The sequence below is a fragment of the Acomys minous genome (genome assembly GCF_964271855.1).
Source record: "Acomys minous genome assembly, chromosome: 13".
In the NCBI taxonomy this organism is placed as follows: domain Eukaryota; kingdom Metazoa; phylum Chordata; class Mammalia; order Rodentia; family Muridae; genus Acomys; species Acomys minous.
The window spans coordinates 27,962,395-27,985,769 of record NC_140495.1 but is presented as its reverse complement, the minus strand read 5'-3'; the positions used below and the strand labels follow the sequence as shown (position 1 = coordinate 27,985,769).

The 23,375-nt window shown below is 42.2% G+C and overlaps 1 protein-coding gene across 1 annotated transcript in view; it reads left to right on the top strand.

Moving 5' to 3' along the window:
* The window catches only part of SLC9A9 (solute carrier family 9 member A9), a 550,188-nt gene that overhangs the window by 125,433 nt on the left and 401,380 nt on the right, over positions 1-23,375 (top strand). The window contains exon 5 of the mRNA XM_084751783.1: positions 12,027-12,142. Within this exon, the coding sequence (XP_084607909.1) occupies positions 12,027-12,142 (116 nt within the window). The remainder of the gene's footprint in view (positions 1-12,026; positions 12,143-23,375) is intronic.

Genomic DNA, 23,375 nt, shown 5'->3' with positions numbered 1-23,375 from the left:
GCAAAACAGGCTGTTTGAAGCTTTCCATTCTCGATTTAAAAGCTTTCAAAAGTACATTGACATGGTTGAAAATAAGTCAGGGCAAAGAATTAATGTTTGATTTTTTTTCATCTTTCACAAGATAAATTGTTCCTTCTATCTTGTCACTAATAATGACAACATATTTTAGGGCCATCAATCACCCAGCAACTAATGTAACATCTTAATTTGAACTAAATACGTTTTAAACATCTACATTATTTATCAGCTGACTGCTTGCTGGGATATTGATCTGATTGGGGAAAAATCCAGAGGGTTGCATTTTCTTGTCATTAACATTCTGTTGCAAGCAGCAGTTGTTTTCAGGGTTCCAAATGGTACAGCTGGAAAAGATAAATATGCTTTAGAGGACATGAAACGAGATGGGAACCTTGCTATGAGTGATACATTAGGCAAATTCTATTCAAATCACAGGCTTTTTTTCCTTTTGCTGAAAACGGCTTCAGGGATTGACATGGATTGCCAGTTCAGGTGAATTTAGGAGAAATAAGAATCACATCCCTGGTTCTGCTGCCAGCTGGCTTCAGTGTGGCTTCAGCTATGTCTTGATCCCAACGGTTCTGGAAGAGCAGATTCTGGACCACACTTCCAGGCTGTTTTAGTTTCGCACTTGAGAAACATGGCAGAGCACAGACCAAGGGAAAGATAACATCGGCATTCTTTGTGCGGGTCCCTTCCCTGTGCCAGGGGCATCGTGTGCCATAGTTCTCCCCCAACCCAGAAGAATAAAAGCAAATGAGATGGTGGTCACACATATGCTTTCAATGGTGAAAAAGTCATAGCCAACGGTCAGAGATTCATTCACAGCCTGTCTCTGCATTCGCCTGGGTGAATTTCATAATTTGATTTGAAAACATATTTTAAGATTATTTGTGTGTGTGTGTGTATGTGTGTGTGTGTGTGTGTGTGTGTGTGTGTGTGAAGGCATACATGCTGTGACACATGTAGAAGTCAGAGGACAACTACATGGAGTTGGTTCTTTTCTCCCACCTTTCTTGGATTCTGGGAGTGAATTCAGGTCTCCAGGACTATGAGGCAAGCACGTTACCTGCTGAACCATCTTGCTGATTCCCTCCCACCTGAGGTCTTTCTGGAAAGCTTCCCCATTATTATTCACCAGAGGATATGTGCATGTGTATGTATTTCACACATGGTACTCACATACATACACAAATATGGCACATCAGATCATCTAAGTTGATATAACTGGGCTCAAAGCAGAGGAATCACCTATGCTATTCTGTTAATTAATATATACCTGTTCCTTTAGTAAAGAGAATTTATTCTGGGGTTTTAACAACATTTAAAAGGAAAATCTTGAGTATTTATTTTGGCACTTTCTACAAACTTCTTAGAATCTTCCAGTGACCAACATTAGTTGTGACCTACTAAAAGAAGCAATTGTCTATGTATTAAAATTATTGTATTCTGAGAACTATATATTCTAACTTAGAGTGTTTCACTTAATGTGGCCGGGGGCCAGCAACAGTGATACCACAGGGACCATATCAAAAATGCAGACTCTTGGACCCCACATTAGCCCTCCGCTTTCATGTATTTGGCTTAAACATTGGAGTACAAGAAGTGATGGTTTAGAAAGCTTGTGTTGAATCCAACCACATCTTAAAACAACGGACAAATTTTAGCAATATGATACTGGAACCTACCTACAGAAGATCTGCCTTATTTTGTCTGAGATATATTCAGCATCATAGCCTTCTTATTATTCTAATATGAAGCAATATTTGTGACCCAATGAATCAGGCAGTCTGTTAGGAATATTTGCTGAGCTAAAACCTTGTCTGTCCACAGCACTTGCATTACTTCCACTCATTTTGATAGACATTTGTTCTTTCTATTTTGCAACTCTCTATTCTTTCATCCATAATCATGTCTGATCCTAAGCAACCTAATGCTTTCTTCCTCCTGACCAAAACTTCCCTTCTCAGGATGTGTGGTCCTTTAATAAGGGTGGCTAGACCTGTACTTTCTGCACAAGTATATTTGACATCATTGGCACTGAATGACGAATAGACTCTGTGCTGGATATGGCATATATGTATGTATGTATATATATATATATATATATATATATATATATATATATATATATATATATATGGCTAGTTTTCTGCTTGACAGTGGATGTGATAAGCATAAAATCAGAATGCCTGCTCAGGTTCTGCCCTACATGTACTTTTTTTTTTTTTTACCAGATTTCTTTTCTCTTCCAAATTCAATATTGCAATTATACTCATTCCACATTCATGTTAGGCTTTATATTATATTTCTTCCACAAACCTTAAGGCACTTCACAAAAGGGGCTTCTGATCCTTGACAGGCAACTGTGTAGATTTCTGTAGCAGCAGGAAGTAGCACAAAAATGCAAGGATGAGGGGAGCTTCTGTAGGATGCCAGGAAGGTGGCAGGACAAAGACAGATACAAAAAAGAGGGATCCAGCTTTCTTCCAGTGGTTTCAAGGTCATGGACATGGTGGATAGTGGTAGGGACCATAGGAAGCCAAACGTGGAACTGGCTGGAAGGGAGTCGTGGAAAACATAAGGCTCCTACAACTATGGTTAACACCAAGAGGGGCATCTTCTGGGCCATATATAATACTGAAATAGATAAGATGGTCTGCAGCGAAACCAAAAGACTTAGTGAGAAACCTTACACACTTGGAAAACGAAGGCACAGCTGTGTTAAACTGCCATCTTAATATTAATAGTAAAAAAAATGCAAATGTTTTAAAATCTCATTTGATTAATTGTTGGATTTATCTGTTTATAAAATGAGAATGACGATGGATCTCTCTCTCTCTCCTCTCTCTCTCTCTCTCTCTCTCTCTCTCTCTCTCTCTCTCTCTCTCTCTCTCACACACACACACACACACACACACACACACACATACACACACACACACACACACAAGTTTCAGTGAGATTACATTTGGAGTATAATAATACTCTCCCCAGAAGCCATAGATTATCTAACACACCCCCCCCATAGCAGATATGAGGAAGTTCTATGAATTGTTGTCTAAAGGAGTCCAAGAGGCTCCCAGAACAATATAGGATATTGTTGTTGCCTTTGGTTGCCTTGCAGAAGTTGAAGATAAGTCCCTATTGCGGAAGACATCACATACTTCAAACACTGGGCTCAGAGGATTTGAGCTGGAGCTGACTGGAAAGCCTCCTCCCTGAAGGCTAGCATTCATTGTAACAGAAAATGGTGTGCTAAGGGAGCAATACAACCAGTAGTCCTACACAGGTATGGTGCCTGTGGACCACAACGATGACCAACATGGCAAGAGATCCCTAATGTTGCAATAGTGGCACTTACGTCTTGGTAGTAACCAACAGAAGTCTAACTGGACCCAAGGCTTGCTTAACAGGAAGATGATCATGCCTGTCACTGGAAATCTAGTCAACCACATGTGGCTGGTGAGGTCATGGATCTTAGAGGAGAATCTACTCTTGCCACTTCCCTCAACCAGTATTGTTGAGTCTTAACTGCATTCAAAACACTTATACTCACTCTGTAAACAAGTGTAGACCTCCCACCTTATTGAAAGAGATTCATTTTTCAGCAATGGGAGACCATTACAGAAAACCACAACTAGTAAAAATACATAGCCACACCTGATGGTAGAGTGCCCATCCCTAACTGACACATCTACAAAAAACGCTATTACACCTGAGACTTAGAGAACGTTGCAGGGAGCGAGTGCTGGATGGAAAGACTGTGAGCCAGAGGACTGATACGAGCGTGTGCTTCTAGCTATGACAGGAAAGCTATTCCCATGAATCTAACAACATGGCTGCCTAAACAAGACTCGAACAATTCCAACACCAGTGGGCATCCCAATATACATGGGGGGAAGGGCCACAGGGCTCTCCCCTTAGATGCAGAGTTATACGTAGTTAACTCCTGAGAAGGGAGAATTAGTTTTTTCTAAGAATGAGTCCCTGATTGGTTATTCAATACCAAATGGTTAGCCCTAAAATCATAAGCATGCTGGTGATACTAAGTGGACTCAACAAGATATATTAATATGCTTTTTCATTTACACGTATCTGTAACAATGGTTTAAAGACGAGGCTATGAGCTTGGGGAGCTGGGATGGGTAGCAATGGGAGTGAAAATTTGGTATAATTATATTTTAAGTAAAGAAAAATAATAAGAATTTGTAAGTGAGACTCAACACAGGATAGTAGTAAGTGGCAGGTAGTTATGGCTCTAAGATTACCAATAATTGTGTTTTGTTTGTCCATGTAGGTTTTTTGATTGTTGGTTGTTTTTTTTTTTTTTCGTTTGTTTGTTTTTGTTTTTGTTTTTGTTTTTTTTACTATAGGTCAGGAAAGCAATCAGAAGTTGGAGAGCACAGATACCACTGGAGCTGTGATGGTATCCTTAGCTTGATACATCCTTTCAGCTCAGCAAATGTCAACTGATGCTTGCAGCCCATCCAGAGCACTCAACTTCTCTGTTAAGTTGACCTCTGCACACACCACTTTCCTTTATGAATTCTCCCGATTCAGGCAACTTCTCCTTTCCTAAGGATAGACATCCTGTGCTGGAATAGCTGTGTATTTTTCACAGGACACAGCAGACACTTTCATAATATTAATGCTTACCAGGTCCGTGGGATAGATAGGAGAAACAGGTGCAAAAGGAGGGGAGTATGAGTTTGACACGCCTATGAGCCACATGGTCCCACAGATACTCCAAGGTGCATGTACTCCGGCCATCCAGAGTCTACTCTGCCACTTTATGCCCCTAATCATGATGAAGCAGAAACCGCCATTTTTTCCCAACATTTCTTCGTGAGCCCCAGTAAGGCAGGAGCATCTTCACAGCTTCTCACTCAGTTGAAATCCACTCAAGCCCACCCCAGCTCTCTGTCTAGAGAAAGCCTGAGTCCCCCTCCCAGCCAGCTGCCTAAGAGCTATCTGTCTCAATTACACTTTCCAGGTTTCTCTTCCAACCATTATGATCTCAACTTTCCACTCTAATGGCCCTAAATTAATTGGTCCTCTTGACACTGCTCAACGCCTCTGACCTTATTAAAACATCTTCTCCCTTCGACTCTGGGGACACTCACATCTCTGTTGACAGATTCCTGACCGCTCTGTTTTCTTTATCCTCCTTGAGGGAACAGGGCCCCCGGGCCTCAGTCACAGACCTTCTTCTACTGTGTGTTTTTTTCTTATACTTTTATCTATAGCCAAGGTTACACTCATGCCCCTAAAATGTTTCTATTCAGGTGTGAGTCCTAAGCGAGCTCCTTGCTGAACTGTCTCAGACACCAACAGTCTGTCTCACTACCTCAAACCCAAGATTTCCCAGACTGAACTTTTGTAAGATAGAGGTGCCTCTGTTTTCTCCAGAACTCAGAGCTGGGCCTGTGGGGTATCTTTACTTCTCTCTAGAGCACTCAGCCACAATGTGAGTAAACTGAGTTAATGACCTGTTATACCCTAAGTGTAATCTCCTTGAGAGCAGGGATAATCTACTGATAGTCATTTGTTGGATGAAGAAATTGAGTGTTCAAATTCATGAATACCTGAGTGACAAAATGAATGAAATTGGCTAGAAGACCCAGCCCCATGCAACAGGGTACTAAAGATTTGTGAGCTCTCCAGTGGGGCACTAGTAACGAATATATGCCCTAGTGAAAACAAAACATGAGACTGAAACCATCTATGGCACATAAACAAATACATAGGAAAAGATGCTTATTCAAAGGGAAACATTTAGGTGCAGAGTTGAGAGACCCATAGACTGGAGAGACAGCCTGGAGGTTAAGAGTGAGCATTGCTCTTCCAGATGACCTGAGTTCAGTTCCTGGCACCCATATCGAGTTGCTCGCAATTGCTTATAACTCCAGATCCAAGGAACCAACTTCTTCTTCTGTACTCAAAAGACTCTTGCACCACTTATGTGTGTAACAAAGAGAGAGGGGCGGGGAGAGGGAGGCAGGGAGGGAGGGAGGGAGAGAGAGAGAAAGAGAGAGAGAGAGAAAATTAAGAACAAACCTTTAAAAAAATTTTTCAGAAATTGAGGTGCACATTGACTCTGGGGCACGTGGGCTCCATGTTTCCTCACTAGTGAGTAAATTCCACCATGTTACTTGTTTCCTGTGCTCAGGTTGATGTGATTCTTCAAAGCCTTAATGGAAATATCCCACACTTCCTTTGCTTAAGGGAATTAAGAATTCAATGCAAAAATCTGGCTTTCTTGGTGTTATAGACACAGCCTGGTGATGATTACTTTAAAAAAAAAAAGCAGGAAAGAGAAGTTTTTAAAAATACAAAGATTAAAATGACATATTTTAAAATTATCCAAGCAACTGAATGTTCTGGAACTTTTTGTTTTGAAATATTTTCTCAGCATGCCTTTAGGTGTGCAGTTTAGGGAGTGTGAGACAAGCTGAAGAAACTTAAAATCAGTACCTGCATCGTGAACACCCAGTGAAGTGAGTATGTTGAGCAGATCCCCCAAATCTTCTTGCCTAGTGCCCTCCATTGGAGTGAGTGACATACTGCCTTTTTGAAGCTCTACAGGATGTCACAGATCCCCAACCATCTGGGCTCCATAGCACCCCTACTCCACTTTCCAACGAATGGCACTAAGTGGGCAGGCACCATGCTTCCTGTGAGAGCCCAGGTTGAAATCAGTGCTATCACAGCCGTGTGTCTGACAGGGTAACTCCTGCCACTGTCCACCCTGCTATTGGGGGGCCACTCATATCAGTGACCCCTGGCAACCTCTGCCTAAGGTTCGCCATTCTGTGCTACCCGAAAGGCTTTTTGTGAAGTGTTGACAGAAGACAGAACTCTGTAGAAATATATGTATGCTAACGAGTTCAGTTTTCAGCCTCTCACTTAACATATTCATAACTAATTTCCTTATTAACAACAATGCAGCAATGACAACATGTGCTGACATACAAATAGCAGAGCGAGAATAACTTATTACAGTCACCAGGGATAGTGGCCATTGTCAGATCAGTAAGAGTAAAACTGAGTAAAATAAGTCTTTACTGTGATGAGTTCAGGTTTTGGAGATTTTCTTCCTGTGTTGTTTGAATGCATTCGTTAATTATGTTAATTCAAGGAAGTAACTATGATTATAATTACTTTATGTCCAGTAGTTCATCTGGAGTGCATTTGTAATTCACATTTTTTAAAGCAAATGCGTGCGCAAGCCCACCCACACACTGCTTTCAAAAGCGTTTCAAAGCCTTGCAAAGCTGTGCTAAGCGTTTGTGTCTGTCCACCCAGCTGCAACTCAACAGAAGCTGCCCGTGTGACTATTTAACCTCTGGGACTCCTGATTGTCTCATTTGCGACTGGGATAATTACAATACCTTCCTTAGAGGACTGTGGGGATTAACTAGCACAATGGCTGTCTATTGTCAGTACCAGAACTCACTAACGTACATTATTGTTTGTTTTTACTGTGGCTATTATTTGGAAAGAATTGGGAAAATGCAGTAAAGCAGAGAGAAAGTTCATATTTAATTCCCTTTATGTAACAGCTATGAATAGTAATAATGAACCCTACGCTGTCCTAGTTACCTTTCTACTGCAGTGATAAAGACCACAACCAAAAGCAACTTTGGGAGGTGGAAGGGTGGAGTCGATGTTTTGGGAGGTAGAGGGGTAGAAGGGAGTGGTAGGGGTGTTTAGGTGTGGAGTAGTCAGGGAGTGGGGTGTGAGGGAATGAAGAAAAGCCAGACAGATAGACACAGGGACAGAAAGCTGGCTTCAGGTGGTCTGGGCTCTCAGATAGAGAAACTGCAGTAGCCCAGAAGCACAGCATGGAGCAGGAGTGTGGACTTCAGGCTGTAGACACCCCAGGGTGGGGGAGAACACCATGGTGGACTTTCTCTGCACACACCGTCAATACCTGCACTCAGAACTCCCCAAGGAAGACTTAGACATTTTGACCCGACCTGCGGGGTTCGACTAAAACTCTGGAGGAAGGTCACCTGTTGAGAAATGCAAGACACAAAGAAGGAGAGCAAGTCTGATTGATCAAACTCTCAAACTTTATTAGTCAGGCAGCAGCTTTTGTAAGTCAGAAGGCAGGGAAGCATATTGCTATAGCAACCCAGCTGCAGGCTTTTCTCAAAACACAGGGAATTCCAGGCAGGGTCATAATGTCCTGCCACACAGGGTATCTGACTCCCTCTTTGTCTAGTCTAACTGCTAAAACATAACAGGATTGCTCCATCTCTATCTGTCTTTAGTCTAACTGCTGACCCACAACAGGGTCAGCTAGTTTCTGGTGAAAGGCAAGCTCTAGGAAAAACAGAGACTTAAAGGTGCAGGCTCTGACCAGATGGCTGAACATTGGCCATATGGCCTACTGTCCCCAGCAACATTTCACTCCGGGCCTTACCTGGGAAAGGCGTTGTTGCCCTTCCCGTGGGGTTGTGGTCCTTGATATGGCTGTGCCTAAGTTAACAGCTCATATCCCCTCAGGACCTCACGCACTCAGGGCTTCCTCCATTCCTCACCAACAACCATAGGCTGATCACACCTGAGACCTGTGAGAACCTGGCACTCTGGGCTTGAGGAGACGTACTCAACAGTCAGAGTAGCCCCAGAAGAGCGGTCACTTACTGGAGAGATGACCAGTAGTTACGTGGTCCACAAAGTTGGTGCCTCAGTAGTCCCAATCTGACGCTAAGAAGCCTGGAAAGTCCCTGGAGAGCTGCTGGTCCCTAATTCAAGATGAAAGCTTGCAAACATGGGTCCTGTCAGTGAAAGCATCAGCAGTGGCGGCAGCAGTGGAGCATAGCATGATGGGAGGTGAGGCCAGCAAAGAGTGATCTCCCTTAGGACACACCCTTTCTTACCTGGGTGTGAGCCCCCGTACATCAATGGAGGCAGTTCCGCAGGGGAGGTTCCCTACTCAGGGGGCCTTTAATTTGTGGCAAGTTGACATAAGAATCAATCAAGACAGAAGAGAAGGGTTTATTTGGTGTTTACTTCCATGGCATAGTCCATCATCGAGGGAAGTCAGAGCAGGAAGTTGGAGGCAGGAACTGAAGCAGAGACCATAGAGAAGTGTTGTTTACTGATTCCTTCCCCGTGGGCTGCTCAGATTGCTTTCTTATACTACCCAGGACCACCTGACTTAAGGGTCAACTGGGGTCCCCACATCAAACTACTAATCAAGAAAACTCTCCCACAGACTGGCTTACAAGCCAATCTGATGGAGACCTTTCTCAACTGAAGTACCCTTCTCCCAGACGCCCTTGCCCCGTGTTAACAATACCTAGCCAGAACATGTGTTTTCCGTTTTCATGCTTGGACTAATGCCTACACTTATTCAACTTCAAATTTTCCGATGTATTATTTATTAAATTTTAATAACGAAATTTCCATACTCAACATATTTTTGTACATAAATATAATGTTAAGTATTATTCAGCCATATCTGCTGTAATTGCCTTTGAATTTTTGCTATAATAAATACTTGTGATCTGAAACAAGCTGAACACACGTGCTTCAGAGTAGGTTTGATTAATTTTTGTGGGGTTTTGGGCTCCAGACAGGGTTTCTCTGTGTAGCCTTGGCTGTCCTGCACTCGCTTTGTAGACCAGGTTGGCCTCAAACTCACAGCGATCTGCCTGCCTCTGCCTCCCAAGTGCTGGGATTAAAGGCATGTGCCACAACTTCATGGCCAGGTTTGATTAATTTATTGATATTAATCCATAAACATTTTTGACGAACTACAGACTACCTTAATATAAGTACTTTTAAGTGCCATTCTGGCTTATTTAAGGACATCAGTTTTGTTTATAGCAATTTTACAAACACAGCTTTTAGCTTCCTCTTAGCTTCACTAAGCATAGGCAGCAGGTATTTGTGTAGTTTCCTCTTTAACAAATTAGCAGCTTCCGAATCACATGCAATAAACACACTTCAACTCTGAGTTTCCGCTTCCTATAAAATTAACTAGTGTAGATGCAGAATTCAGGGATATGATCATAGTCTGTGGTGTTTGTTACCGTGGTTTGGCAGCCTGGTGCTGCTCAGTGTCTGAAGTACAGTTCAAATGAGCAAGGACCTTTGTGAAGCTGGGATCAGACATAGTCATCTGTGACAGCACCGGTCAGGACTTCACCATAGTCTTAGGTGGCAATGTAGGCTACTCACATCAGGCCAACTCTCTCGCTCTTGTGACCTCAGAGCCAGCTCTCCCTCCTGCCACAGGTGGCAAGGGGGTGGGGGTGAGGAGGGCATCTATCCCTCACCTATACTACCACATGGCAGATAATCCTTAATAGAGGGCCTGATATAGTAGGAGTTCAGTAAAATATATATGTTAAACTATATATATATATATATATATATTTTTTTTTTTTTGAATGAAGCTTCCCTAGATCTGGTGGGAGATTTTGCACTTGGTAGCCAGTTTGAGGCCTCCTGGGGAAGTTGTCCACAGTGAGGGCCTTGGACTTGCCTATGGCCGTACCATACTGGCACAGTGTTTACTAATATTGAGTACGTTCAGTCTGGTTAAGACTCAATGCCTACTCTGCAAAGCCAGATTGGGTGTCTTATCTCTTGCTCACTGTGGACCCATTCTATAGCACAATCCAGAGGACGGTGTTAGCCTCACGTGTTTGGATCACTCCATTGCTTCTCTTTGGAATGTAAAATGGACTCTAGAGCAAAGGTTCTGGCTCTCCATCTGTGATGCACAGCACCTTTGGGGGTCGAATGACCCTTCCACAGGGGTCATATATCAGATACCCAACGTCATGATTTGTGACAGTAGCAAAATTACTGTTATGAAGTAGTAACAAAAATAATTTCATGTTTTGGAGTCACTACTACGTGAGAAACTGCACCAAAGGTTAACATGTTAGGAAGGTTAAGGACCGCTGCTGTGGAGTGATTTCTTCCTGGCACGGCTAAGAGTCCATTGCAGGAGGTAGCCTGTAGTATGGTGGAAAGCATTAAAGCCATTCTTCAGGTAACACATTGTGGAGACTAAAATCCCCAGCACTGGGACCAGGCTGGCTTAGCTCAAGCCCAAGCATCCTGCTTAATTTGCCATGTTAAGCAAGTTGCTGCATCACACACTGTATTCCAGTTTCTCAAGTGTGAATAGAAAGTGTCGACCTTACAGGATCGACGTGGATGAAGTTAATTAAAGCATGTGAAGAGGCAGATACTGTAAACAAATTCTGCCCATCTCCACAGTCAGGAGCAAAGTAAGCAGCTCCCTGAGAGGGCTAAGAGCACCGGACAACCAGACATTTCTTGTTTGATTCATCCTCCAAAGTCTCTGTGTGCCAGTGCTGTTACCCTAGCTGATGAACAGTGCATTGAGGGTTAAACAGTCTTAATAATGCCCTACAATGATCAGATAGCTTGGATGTTCAAATGCAACTCTATCTTAAATATCCCCTTAAGGATGTAGTGCTATCAAGAGAATTAAAAGTGTCTGTATCACTGTTGAAATCATTAAATTCTAATAGCTGATATTTAGCCCATCCCCTCCCCCCCCCTTTTTTTGCCACACTCACAACCTCAGCACAATTTTTAAAAGCTAAACTGCAAGAGCGTGTGAGGATTTCAACATTTGTCTAGAGATCAGTTGGTCTGCAGTTTCTAAGGACTATTACCGATTTTCAATTATATTGGTTTGTAGGCATGCTTTGCTGTGCCTGCCATGTTTGATGATTTTTTTTTTTACATCTTTGGAGCCCACCTTATTTTCCATGGCACATGCTATCAAGTGTTCTGTTAACCATTTGCTGGGTGAAGGGGTGGGTTGCCATAGTCCCGATGAAAGTATCGCTCAGAGCTGAGGGATCAGAGTGGCCACACCCTTGGCAGGATGGTGGTGGTTTAGGCAGGGTATATATCCGGAAAGCACGTTAAAATCTTCTCTGAGATGGCAGGCTTTACACAGAATCCAGCTTGCTGTTTAAAGGTCTTCTGTTTCTGTTTTACAGGTTAATTATGTATGGCTTTGTGACGGCCATGGTGCATGCTGGCCAGCTAAAGAGCGGAGACTTCCATTTCACTGACTGTTTATTTTTTGGTTCGCTGATGTCTGCTACTGATCCAGGTAACTGCTCAAATAACGCATTTCTTTCTTTGAAGAGTCAAACATTTAAATTGATGGTTTCTCCATCTCCCTGGCAATAATTCTTCATTGCTCATCACAGGCCGTTGACACATCTGTAAGGGAATTAAATAAAAAAGTCCAGAAATAAAAGGAAGAGAAGCAGGTGATATCAAGTGGCTCCTGAGAAATGGATCAGAAAGCAGTCTCCACAGTAGAAGGGACCTTCTAAAGCCATTATTGATCCTCCCGAATAGAGAGCCACTCTGAGCCGTTGTCCTCAGTTTGCTCTGTTCCAACACATTTCCTTTCAAAAATCATCTGTTAGATTAAGTAGTTTAAAGACACTGTAAATATTGTTTGCTATGGAACTTTTAAAATACATCAAAGATGGGGATTGGAGTAAAGAGGGTCCCACCTACCTTTCAGTGGCCAAATATGAGCACACGCTCTCCAGGAAGCTCAGGTTTATTTTGACTGCATTGCATTAAAGTGAGTTTTAAGTATCACATACCGTGGCTGTTGTTGTCATTATAAAACCTACGACAATTCATGATCCTGATTTAATAATGCGGAAAAACCTCCGGTCACTGTTTAAATATCCTCAGTTCACTTGTTGTTTTCGGCATTATTTGTTTGTTTTAGTAGTTTATACAAATCATATCCACAGAGGACACCTAATGTGTCGCTCTGTCTCCTGAGCTTTGTTTAAACTTAAGGTCCTCTCAACTTGCTGTGCTATTTATTTGTTGGTTAGGAAAAGAAAGAAAAAGAAGGGATTGTTTTATGAGTAAATTGAATATGGTTCCTTAAAAGGTTCCTGTGTGCCCAGTGTTTCTTTTGGTTAAAGCTAGAGGCTCAATCAGAATCAGGTTCAAGTTTTTTCGATCATGATTTCTTTAAGAAATGATGCTGGGAGCATCACATCAGAAGGCAAGTGGTAAATGGCAACTGTCCTGTCAGCTTAATCCATCACGGCCATGAACTGCCGCTCTAGCAGGGACTACCAGAATGTTCCTGAGGATGAACAAAATGGATTTCATATGTGATACAATGAAAGAGGATGCTCAGTGAGGGTGTGCTGGCTAGTTTTCTGTCAACTTTTTTCTGCCAACTTGACACAACCTGGAGTCATTAGAAGGGAGGAAGCCTCAACCTAAAAGGAATGTCTTCATAAGACTGGGCTGTAGGCAAGCAAGCCTACAGAACATTTTCTTAATTGGTGATTGATTGGGGGGGGGGACGAGCAGGCAGCACGTTGTTGGTGGGGCTGCTCCTAGGCTGGTGGTCCTAGAGCCTTGTAGTAAAAGATGCTGAGAAAACCATGAGGAGCAAGCCAGTAAGGAGCACTCCTCCATGGCCTCCAGGTTTCTGCCCTGTTTGAATTCCTTCCTTGACTTCCTTTGATGATATACGATGATGATGTGGACACGTGAGCCAAACAAACCCTTTCCTCCTGAAATTGCTTTGCCCGTGGTATTTCACCACCGCATTAGCAAGCCTCGCTAGACAGCAGGGAGCTGTGGGATAGATATCTCAGATGGTGTGAGAAGACAAGGACTTACGATGATGGGACTTGAGTTTCCATTTGTGATGCTTAGAGCAGAGTTAGAGAGTCAAGATTTCACTCTGTATTAGATGTGTCAGAAAGTAAATGTAGTTCTGTAATAGCCACTTGGTTAAATTTTAAAAGAGCTAAGACCAGACTAAGCCTAATCTATAATTGACAAAGAAGCCATTGTCCTCTTCATGGTTAGAACAGGGGATGTTCTGTCAGTTTGGCTTGGATGAAGTGTGGTACTTACGTTTAGAGATGATTCTGTAGTTGTCTTGGTTTCATTCTACTCCATCCTGCTTACAGAGTCACCTTGCCCAAGGTTGTTCTGTGGGACTGCTTATGTCCAACAGGGAAACACTAGACGCAGTAGATGGTAGCAGCCAACACCTTCTGACCAGTGATGCAGTGCTGGCATCAGATGCATTATGGCTGCACATGGTCAGGCTCAACCTCAGGCCTCAGAATTTAGTAGTGAACCTAGCTAATTCATAGGCACAGACAGATTGAAAAGTCCTATAGATTGCGGTTCTCTGTCCACCCATGGCTGCCCCAAGTTCCCACTAATGGTCACTGCTTAATTCAGTATAGTCTCCTCAAAAGAGTTTCCCAGTTCAACTACTTGTGCACTCCATGGTATAATATAAACAAGAGCCAAGCAGAACAAATGATTGATAATGTCCTCTAACTTACTAATTTCCAAAATAATGTGCTGTTTCCATGGCATCCTTTACATATGTCCACCAAGATGGGTTTTTAAAATATGCCTTTCTGAATGTGTGGATTTTAACATAACTGTTATGTTGCAGCCTGTGCTGGTTACTCCTTTTTATTTCTAAAACACTCCATTTTCACAAGATTGGGGCGGGGCGGGGGGTCCTTCATGGTTGTTGATGAACTTCCTGCATCTAGGTCGGTCTGATGTTCCATCCTTATCCTCTATGACTTCTGTCCCTCAATTTAAAAGCTAGCCATCTCTCCAAAGAGCCATGGATCTTTTAAGAGAAAAAAATTTGTTTAAGGACCAGTTTTGCAACTCGCCGTTTTCATTACCATTTCATAGGTCGTTCTTTTTAGACCATCTATGTTTAGGCAAAGCTATACCACAAATTCATTTTTAATGTTTTCAGCTTGGTTTTAGGATTATAGAAATTGTATTACGATGCCTTGAATTTTAATTTGCACTTGTATTTTTCCTTTCTGCCTCTTTTTCTTCCTCCTACTGCATTAATGTAATTTTTACTTGCTCAAAATATATGTTCTCAAAATTATCTCACATACATTATTGCTAAAAATATAACAACTGCAAATGGCTTAAGATTTCATGTGGTTATTTTTAGCCTTTAAGTATTCCCCCACTTGGGATGCAGTTAAAAGTTGTTCTGTTTTTAAATCCCTTGAAGTGATTCCAGTGTGTGGTTAAGCATCAAATCCATCACAGTAATGCTTCTTTCTCACTGTGCCTTTTCTGCTTTGTTTTAAAATTAGATTAAATATCTCGAGGATTCAGAATGAAAACCCACAGTGGGGTGGAGATGGAGAAGCCTAGTTGCCATCCCTGTCCCCTCTGTCCTAACTTTGGAGACATTTTGATAGTTGTTGGGTTAAATTTCCATTTTGAAATTTGGGCATATATGCAATCATAAACACCCTGTAGTATACACTATGATGTACTGGCTCTTTGTCTTCATTTTGTTAAATTAACAGCACTTTGGACATTGGCAGCATCTAAAGATCTTTCTCTCACGCTTTTACAGCTATGGAATAGGCCATCGTTTAGCCAGTCTCCCACCAATGGGCATTTGCAGGTGTTTTCTTGTGCTTTTAAATGAGTAACGGTGCTGCGCTTAACAGCTCTTAAGTGAACAGCTTTTCTTGTGTTTCCAGTGCGTCTCTGAGATTGGTATCTAGAAATAGATCGAGAAATAATTATTATTCTTAGATCCTAAAATTCTCCCCTAGACCCTGTGCCAGTTTGCGTTCACGTTAGCGATCTAAGGAGGTTCATTTTTCCTCACAGGCATGCCAAGGCAAACTTAGGGTCCCCCGGAGGTTAGGGATTTCCGTCTCCCTGTGATCTACCCAAACATTCTCTTATGAGTAAGACTGGACATTCATTTACATGTTGAGGAGACATATGAAAAAAAAAATTGTTTCCAAGCTCTGGTTTGGAGCCCAGGGTGTAGATGTGGGAATCGGAGATCTATGTAGTGCAGAGATGGACTGCTCTGCCCCACCCCCACCCCCACCCCCCACCCCTCACCCCCGGGTGAGGCATAACTTGGCTATATCATCACTGCTGAGAGATTTACATTGCTTTTTTCAGAATGATTCCGCACCATATCATAGGCCCCAGGGAAATTCAGAGGTGGCTTGGCAGCAGCTAGAAACATAAGCTCAAGACAAAGAATTTCATCCCTAGTGAGTTTCTAGCTCGTTAGGGCCATACTCTTCAGCTAAATGTGAGCCTCCCGCCTTTCAGGTCACTTTTTACCCAAATACATGTATTGCAGAGCACCGTAATCATTGTTTCCTGGTCTCAACACTGAGGTTATTGCTACAGCCTGAGTGTGCTAAATTCTGACTGACTCAGCTGTCTCCTCGCACATCTGCCTTGTGTTGAAGCGTTGTTCCTTCTGTTACGCATAATATTCCAAAGATTATGTTTAAGCTACACAGAAAAAGTAACTGAAATGGGGCTGGGCTGGGGAGGGGGTGGTTGTTCTTTGGGGGAACAGGGCACAGGGGAGGATACAGCCTAGGAAATGGTTATTTCCCTGCCTTGTGTGAAGCAACTAAGAAGGGTCCTTTAACAATCTAACATTGGCCAACAGCCGGGAGGAGAACCCAGGGCACAGAGCCCGCCTTCTGCGTCCGCTGTGCGCCAGCTGTGTGACTTTGTGCAGCCGCTTCGCTTCCCTAGATTTCACAGGTTCGTGCAGGTGGAAGATATGTAATCTCCTGCCTTCCCACCCCAAATGAAGCCGCTGCCTTTTCATCTGTAAAATGGAAAGTTCCAGCCACGGCCCTGACGCCCTTGCAGCTCTAGCGGCGCGTGATTCTTATTTCTGTGAGTTTTCTTTTAAAAATAAACCTTAGTTTTTAAAAGAAAATATGAAACCAACCCAAAGACAGTCAGCCGGATAGCTTGGGGTTCTAGCTCCATTCGTGTTCGGTAAAATGCTGTCATGATTTCACACAGCAGGAGCCTACGGCACATGCGCAGGAGCCCTGGGTTCCCCTCCTTTACCGAGAGCTAATTGTTATATTAAAACACATTGAACCCACTCTCTGCTAAATTGGTGTAATTTAAGAACTTCAATAACCTTAAAACACTTAGTTAACCTTACCCCACAATTATTCATTTATTGCCTAAATTCTCCTGACTCGCTAATTTATGAAAAGAGAACCTGTGTTCTCCAGGCCTGATATTTCTTGGCCTTCTTTAAATGAATCCTTTCCCGGTTTGCTGCATCTGAGTCAGTGGCTCTTACCTACCCGTGTGTATTACTCTCAGTTCTTTTTTCTTTTTTTTAGGTTTAACAACTTTATTATTTTTAATGTATTGTATTAATTTATTCATATTAAATCTCAATGGTTATCCCATCCCTTGTATCCTCCCATTCTTCCCTCCATTCCATTTTCCCCGTACTCCCCTCCCCTATGACTGTTCCTGAGGGGGACCTCCTCCCCTTGTACATGCTCATAAGATATCAAGCCTCTTCTTGGTAACCTGCTATCCTTCCTCTGAGTGCCACCAGGCCTCCCCATCCAGGGGAGCACCAGAATTCATGTGAAAGTTAGTCCCCACTCTCCACTCAACTGTGGAGAATGTCCTGTCCATTGGCTAGATCTGAGTAGGGGTTCGAAGTTTACTGCATGTATTGTCCTTGGCTGGTGCCATAGTTTGAGCAGGACCCCTGGGCCCAGATCTGCAAGTCATAATGTTCTTCTTGTAGGTTTCTAGAACCCTCTGGATCCTTCTCCCATGCTTCTCTCACCTAAACTCCCAGTAGGATGTCCTCCCTTCTCTCCCACTTTCCTAGTAAGTGAAGACTTTCATGGGACATGCCCCTTGGGCTTACACCCATTAGAATGACTAAGATCAAAAAGTCAAGTGACACCACATGCTGGTAAGGATGTGGAGAGAGAGGAACACTCCTTCATTGCTGGTGGGAATGCAAACTAGTACAGCCACTTTGGAAATCCATCTGGCGCTATCTCAGAAAACTGAGAATAAGGCTTCCTCAAGACCTAGCTATTCCACTCTTTGGAATATACCCAGAAGATTTTCCAACACAAGGACATATGCTCAACCGTGTTCATAGTGGCCTTATTCATAATAGCCAGAACATGGAAACAGCCTAAGTGTCCCTCAGTAGAAGAATAGATAAAGAAACTGTGGTACATTTACACTATGGAATACTACTCAGCTATTAAAAACAAGGACTTCCCAAAATTTGTAGACAAATGGATTGAAGTAGAAATGATCATAATGAGTGAGTTAACTCAAGCTCAGTTCTTAATTCTTCCTGCTGTCTCAGACTCTCTCTGGCTAGTTTTGGGTTTCTCCAGCTAGTAAATCTCCTAGGTTAACTAGTATAATTGGGCCATAATCTGATTCATTTTGCCTCATGGATGAGGCCCTTGTGGCTTCTGGGACAGGTTGTATACACCTAGGGACAGACCATGAAAGGGACAGGTCAGACTAGACAGTAGGGTACACGAGCATCTACTCAGTCGTGAGTCAGGCTTTTCTTCAGGTTAAGTTCTGAATAAGGGGATCAAAAAGACGTGGCAAGAACAAAGGAATTGAAACGCAGCCGCCAAAGGCCCAAACACAGGGAATGAAGGTCTGCCTTAACAATCCTCCTCCTTTGAGATAGTCAGGCCTGTAACAGGTCCTGTTGCTGCCCGCTCTCTATTCCTGGCTCTTCCTGCCTTGGGACCATTTGGTAAATTTAGAATACCCAAGACTATGGTTTTGACTAAGATCTAAATGCCCTTTCAATGTGGTAGGTAAGATAAGAGAGGGGTCTTTAAGGACCATGAAGACACATGGGGCCACCAGCAGAGCCACAGGCCTTAAAAATGGCTGGTCCTGATGTTGCCTCACTTGGGTTTTCACTCTTCCTACTCCACCTCCTTTAGGGTCTCTGCTCAAGTGTCCATCTTTGAGGTAGTGTCCACTTTGCCCAGCCTCTCGCTCTAATCACCTCCAAATCCTGGTCCCTTGATCCGTTTCTCCCAACAGCACTTACCACTACCAATCAGTTATTTTTTATTGATCTATTTATCTGTTTGTTTATGGTCTGCTCCCTAGGTAGGAACACTTTTCACCTGTCTTTTAAAGCTAATATGTCTAGGATCCAGAACGGTGGCTCTTCATTAAATTAACAGATATGTTTGTGGAAGAAACTAAAAGAGTCAGGTCTGGAGCTCTCAAAATGTAAAACAGTTGAACATGTCAGTAATCAGATGTTTTATGCCCTGGAAGGGACAAGGACACGAGTTACAGGCCAAACTCCAGGTGTATAGCGGAACCTCCCACACAAGGCCCAACAGACTATTGGCTTCTGTTTGCTGCAAAGATACAATGAAAATGTGTGCCTTTCTTCTCAAACCAAGTAGGCAGAATTACTTTCTCCCTATTCACCGGGTAGTTAGGTTAATACTTACCTGAGAAAACCAAGCCGTGGTTTATGGACCTGCAGAAAATGTAATAATGATATAAGTATTTTAGGTTGGAAATTACTCAAAGTAATAGCTTCCTTTGGGAAAAGGAAGGACTCTGCACACTATACCATGTATTAAGTAATTACCCAGAGAATTCTAGAATCTTATCCTGGCATTTGACAAGACCGACACTTCCTGCAAGGTCCACAGGAAGCTGCTCATTTGAGCTCCTGTGATCTGTGCATTTTTGCACTTCATCGATTTCTCTATTCCTTCTTTGGATTAAAATGTCTTCATTTTATATGCTGCAGCTGCACTGGGATGCAAATACAGCTGCCACATATTGAGCTCCAGAATTATTAGTTCAGGACTCAAAACCGGAGGGTACCTCTGGCTTCATAGACTCTGCTATTTCTCCAGGAGAATCACTACAGGCTGTCTTGGACTTGGGTCAAATTAGCGAAGGTGGGGTCGGTCTACATTCTTTTCTGTTAGTTTACCAAATGCACTGAACTACTAAGCACTTAGAATGAACAGGATTAGTCAATATGTACTATAAGCATAAATATGCTCTCTGTTTCAAAGACTTAAGATTAAAAAGTATCTCATTCATGATTTTCAAAATAATAATTATGGTTGTTTCTATGGTACTGGGGACAGAACCCTGGCCCTTAAGCTCTTTGGGCAGGTGCTGTGCCCCTAAAATAAACCCATGGGACATGTTTTTTTTTACATTAATTACATGTTGAAATATTACTCATCTAATAACAAGTTAATAAAGTATGCTATTAAAATTAATTTCACCCGCTTATTTTTACTTTTTAATATGACCACTAAAAAAAAATTAAAATTATGTGTATGGCTTGCAGCTACATTGCTTCAACAGAGCAATGGGAAATGTTGTAAACCAAATACATGATCCTTAATAAAAAAAAACACCACAATAATTTAAAGTTAAATAAAAGAATCAGGCATGCTTACAGGGTGTGGTTGTTTGAGTAAGAATGTCCCCGGAGGCTCATGGAATTGAAAGCTTGGTTATTAGGGAATATACGACCTGACAGAGATCAGGAGGTGTGGTCCTGTTGGAGCAGGTGTGATCCTGTAGGAGAAAGTGTGTCACCTGGGTGGGCTTTGGGGTTTAAAGTGCTCATACCAGACCCAGTTGCTCTCTTTCTTCCTGATGCCTGAGGATCTGCATATGAAACTCTCAAGCTACTTTTCCAGCACCATGTCCGCCTGTGTGCTGCCATGCCTCCCACCATGATGATAATGGTCTAAGCCTCTGAAAGTGTAAGGCAGCCCCTGTGAAATGTTTTCCTTTACAAGAGTTTCTGTGGTCATGGTGTCTCTTCACAGCAATACGACACTGACTAAGGCACAGGACACTAGGTGGATTATGGCATTCGTTGAAACACAGATAATTTATATTTCATGAAATTGGACTAACAAGAGCACTAACTGCTCTTCCGCAGGACCTGGGTTCAATTCCCAGCACCCACATGGCAGCGCATAACTGTCTGTACACATACATGCAGGCAAAACACAAATGCACATAAAACAGAAATAAATACATAAAAAAAGAACTATTAATTTCTTTAAGAGTTCTTTTTTTTTTTTAGCCAATGGACAGGACATTCTCCACAGTAGAGTGGAGAGTGGGATATTACTTTCTCACATACTCTGGTGCCCCATATTTGACCACATCCCCTGAATGGGAAGACCTGGGGGCACTCAGAGGAAGGATAGCAGGCTACCAAGAAGAGATTTGATACCCTATGAGCATATACAGGGGGAGGAAGTCCCCCTCAGTCACAGTCATAGGGGAAGGGAGTAAAGAGAAAATGGGAGGGAGGAATGGGAGGCTACAAGGGAGGGGATAACCATTGAGATATAATATGAATAAATTAATAAAATTAAATTTTAAAAAAGGAATGTGAATTCTAAAAAAAAAAACAAAACAAAACAAAACTAATACATCTAGCAATTTTCCTTCCAAAAAAAATCTCTGTTCTAGTGTTTCCAGTGTAATGCATAATGACCCGTAAACTGATTTATGCCCATGCTTCAGAAGCAAAGCTAAGAGAAAAGGCATGATGTAAATACAGTGTATGTGCCTTCTAAACTCACAAATACTGCAGCCTCTGATTTGGAGAAAGGCGGCTTCAATAACCTCCAGCCCGAGGGTCTCAACTGGTTCTCTCCTTAGCAGAACATAAATAAAAGGCCTCACAACTTCAGATGTGTGTGTGTGTGTGTGTGTGTGTAATAACTATTAGTGGTTTTTTAAAATACAGTTTGTTACAAAGCCAGCAAATCTGATAATCTACGTTACGTTAGTCCCATTTCAAAATGTGTTGAGAATTCAATGTTCCTAAATTGGATAAACTCAATACCAGAAATAAATGTTTATGTTAAAGAAGTCAATGGAGACTACCCATGCAGTAAGCTGGAAAAATACAGCCCATAACTCTTTGCATGAGGTTTAGAGTTTAAAACTAGCTGGTGTAGATTATTGGTTCAGTTCTCCAATTAATCAGGGAAAACCACAGTATTCAATATGATTCATTGATTTGTCGTTGTCATCGCTAAATGACATTTACTGACTATATCTAAGAAGGCACCTACAGCTGTCTCAGAGTACAAAGGGCTTGCTGCTATGGACGGTATAGTACACATAATTGTTGCTTAAGAGCAACCTGCAGAGTGTGCAAGGCTCACGTTAAAGTCTGCATGCTGTCTGAGCTCCATGAACCTCGGTTTCCCCCACTCATAAAGTAGAGAATAAGATTTAGTTAAAGGTTTGTCTTTGAGAGTAGGTGAGCTGACACATATTTCAATAGTTGTTTTATGGTGACACTGAGGTGAAGGTGGTGTGTTGCTGTCAGTGTAATACAGTAAGGTGAGCGCATTTTTGCTTGGTTTTTTGTTTGTTTGTTTGTTTGTTTGTTTTTGTCTTTCTGGAAATTGTATTGGATTCTTTGTCCTTATAGGACTTCTGCCCTGGATGGCTGCCTTTCTTTAAGGGCTGCGTGATTAAAGTAGGAAGTGTCATGTATAAAATGTGATTTTACTTTAAGAAACAAGTAACACTTGCACTTCGGTCTCCACTGGTAGAAGATAATGATTCTTAAAATTAAATTGAGATATTGTCATTAAATTGAGATATTGTCATTAAGTTTAAATAGTGTCATTTTACCACTAAGTATCTAGAATCATGTACAAGCATGAACAAGAGCCATTATCTTGCCAAAAAAAAAAAAAAAAAACTTTCAAAACCTTGCAAAAAGCTTGCAAAGAGTTTCAGAATCCACCGCTACTGCCAAATAAAATCTGTTCACTTTCAGAGAGATAACCAGAGTGTTCATTTTGTCTTTAGTCAGAACCCAACTGAGATCCACAGGTGGCACGCAGGTGGCATACCCCCACCTTCTATCTTAGCTCAGAGGCAGAGGCATGCCCCTGACACCGCGTCTTTTGTGTAGTTGTTGAAGAAATGAGGTCACTTCGGCAGGGAAAACCTCATTCTGGACCGGACAGTGTGCTCTCTGCTGTGCCCCTGCTCCCCCACCCCACCCCACCCCACCCCCACTCCCGTCCCCTTTCTCTAAGTGACAGTTGGCTTCCCCACCAGCCTTGTTGGCCACAGTTCCCTATGGTCTGGGTAAGCTCATTCCATTAGGAATGGGAAAATGGCATATTTGTTTGTTTCTAATTCTACCCTATCTTCTAAATCTTCATCTATAATTCTTCCTGCAATGAACTAGCCTATGTACTTATACTAAACCATTCCTTATATATCAAAAAGGATTATACAAGGCATTCTCAATCCTGTTGTTCAAATGAACAACCCATAAGCAAACTTCCATGATAAGCATGTATTAAATTTAACCAGCATTCTACCATTGCACCTAAAATACTAAGAACATCTTTTTGTGGTAGGTGAAGTGACAGCCTTGGAAAGCCCTAGTCCCCAGAACCTATGAACAGGACTGCATTAACTCT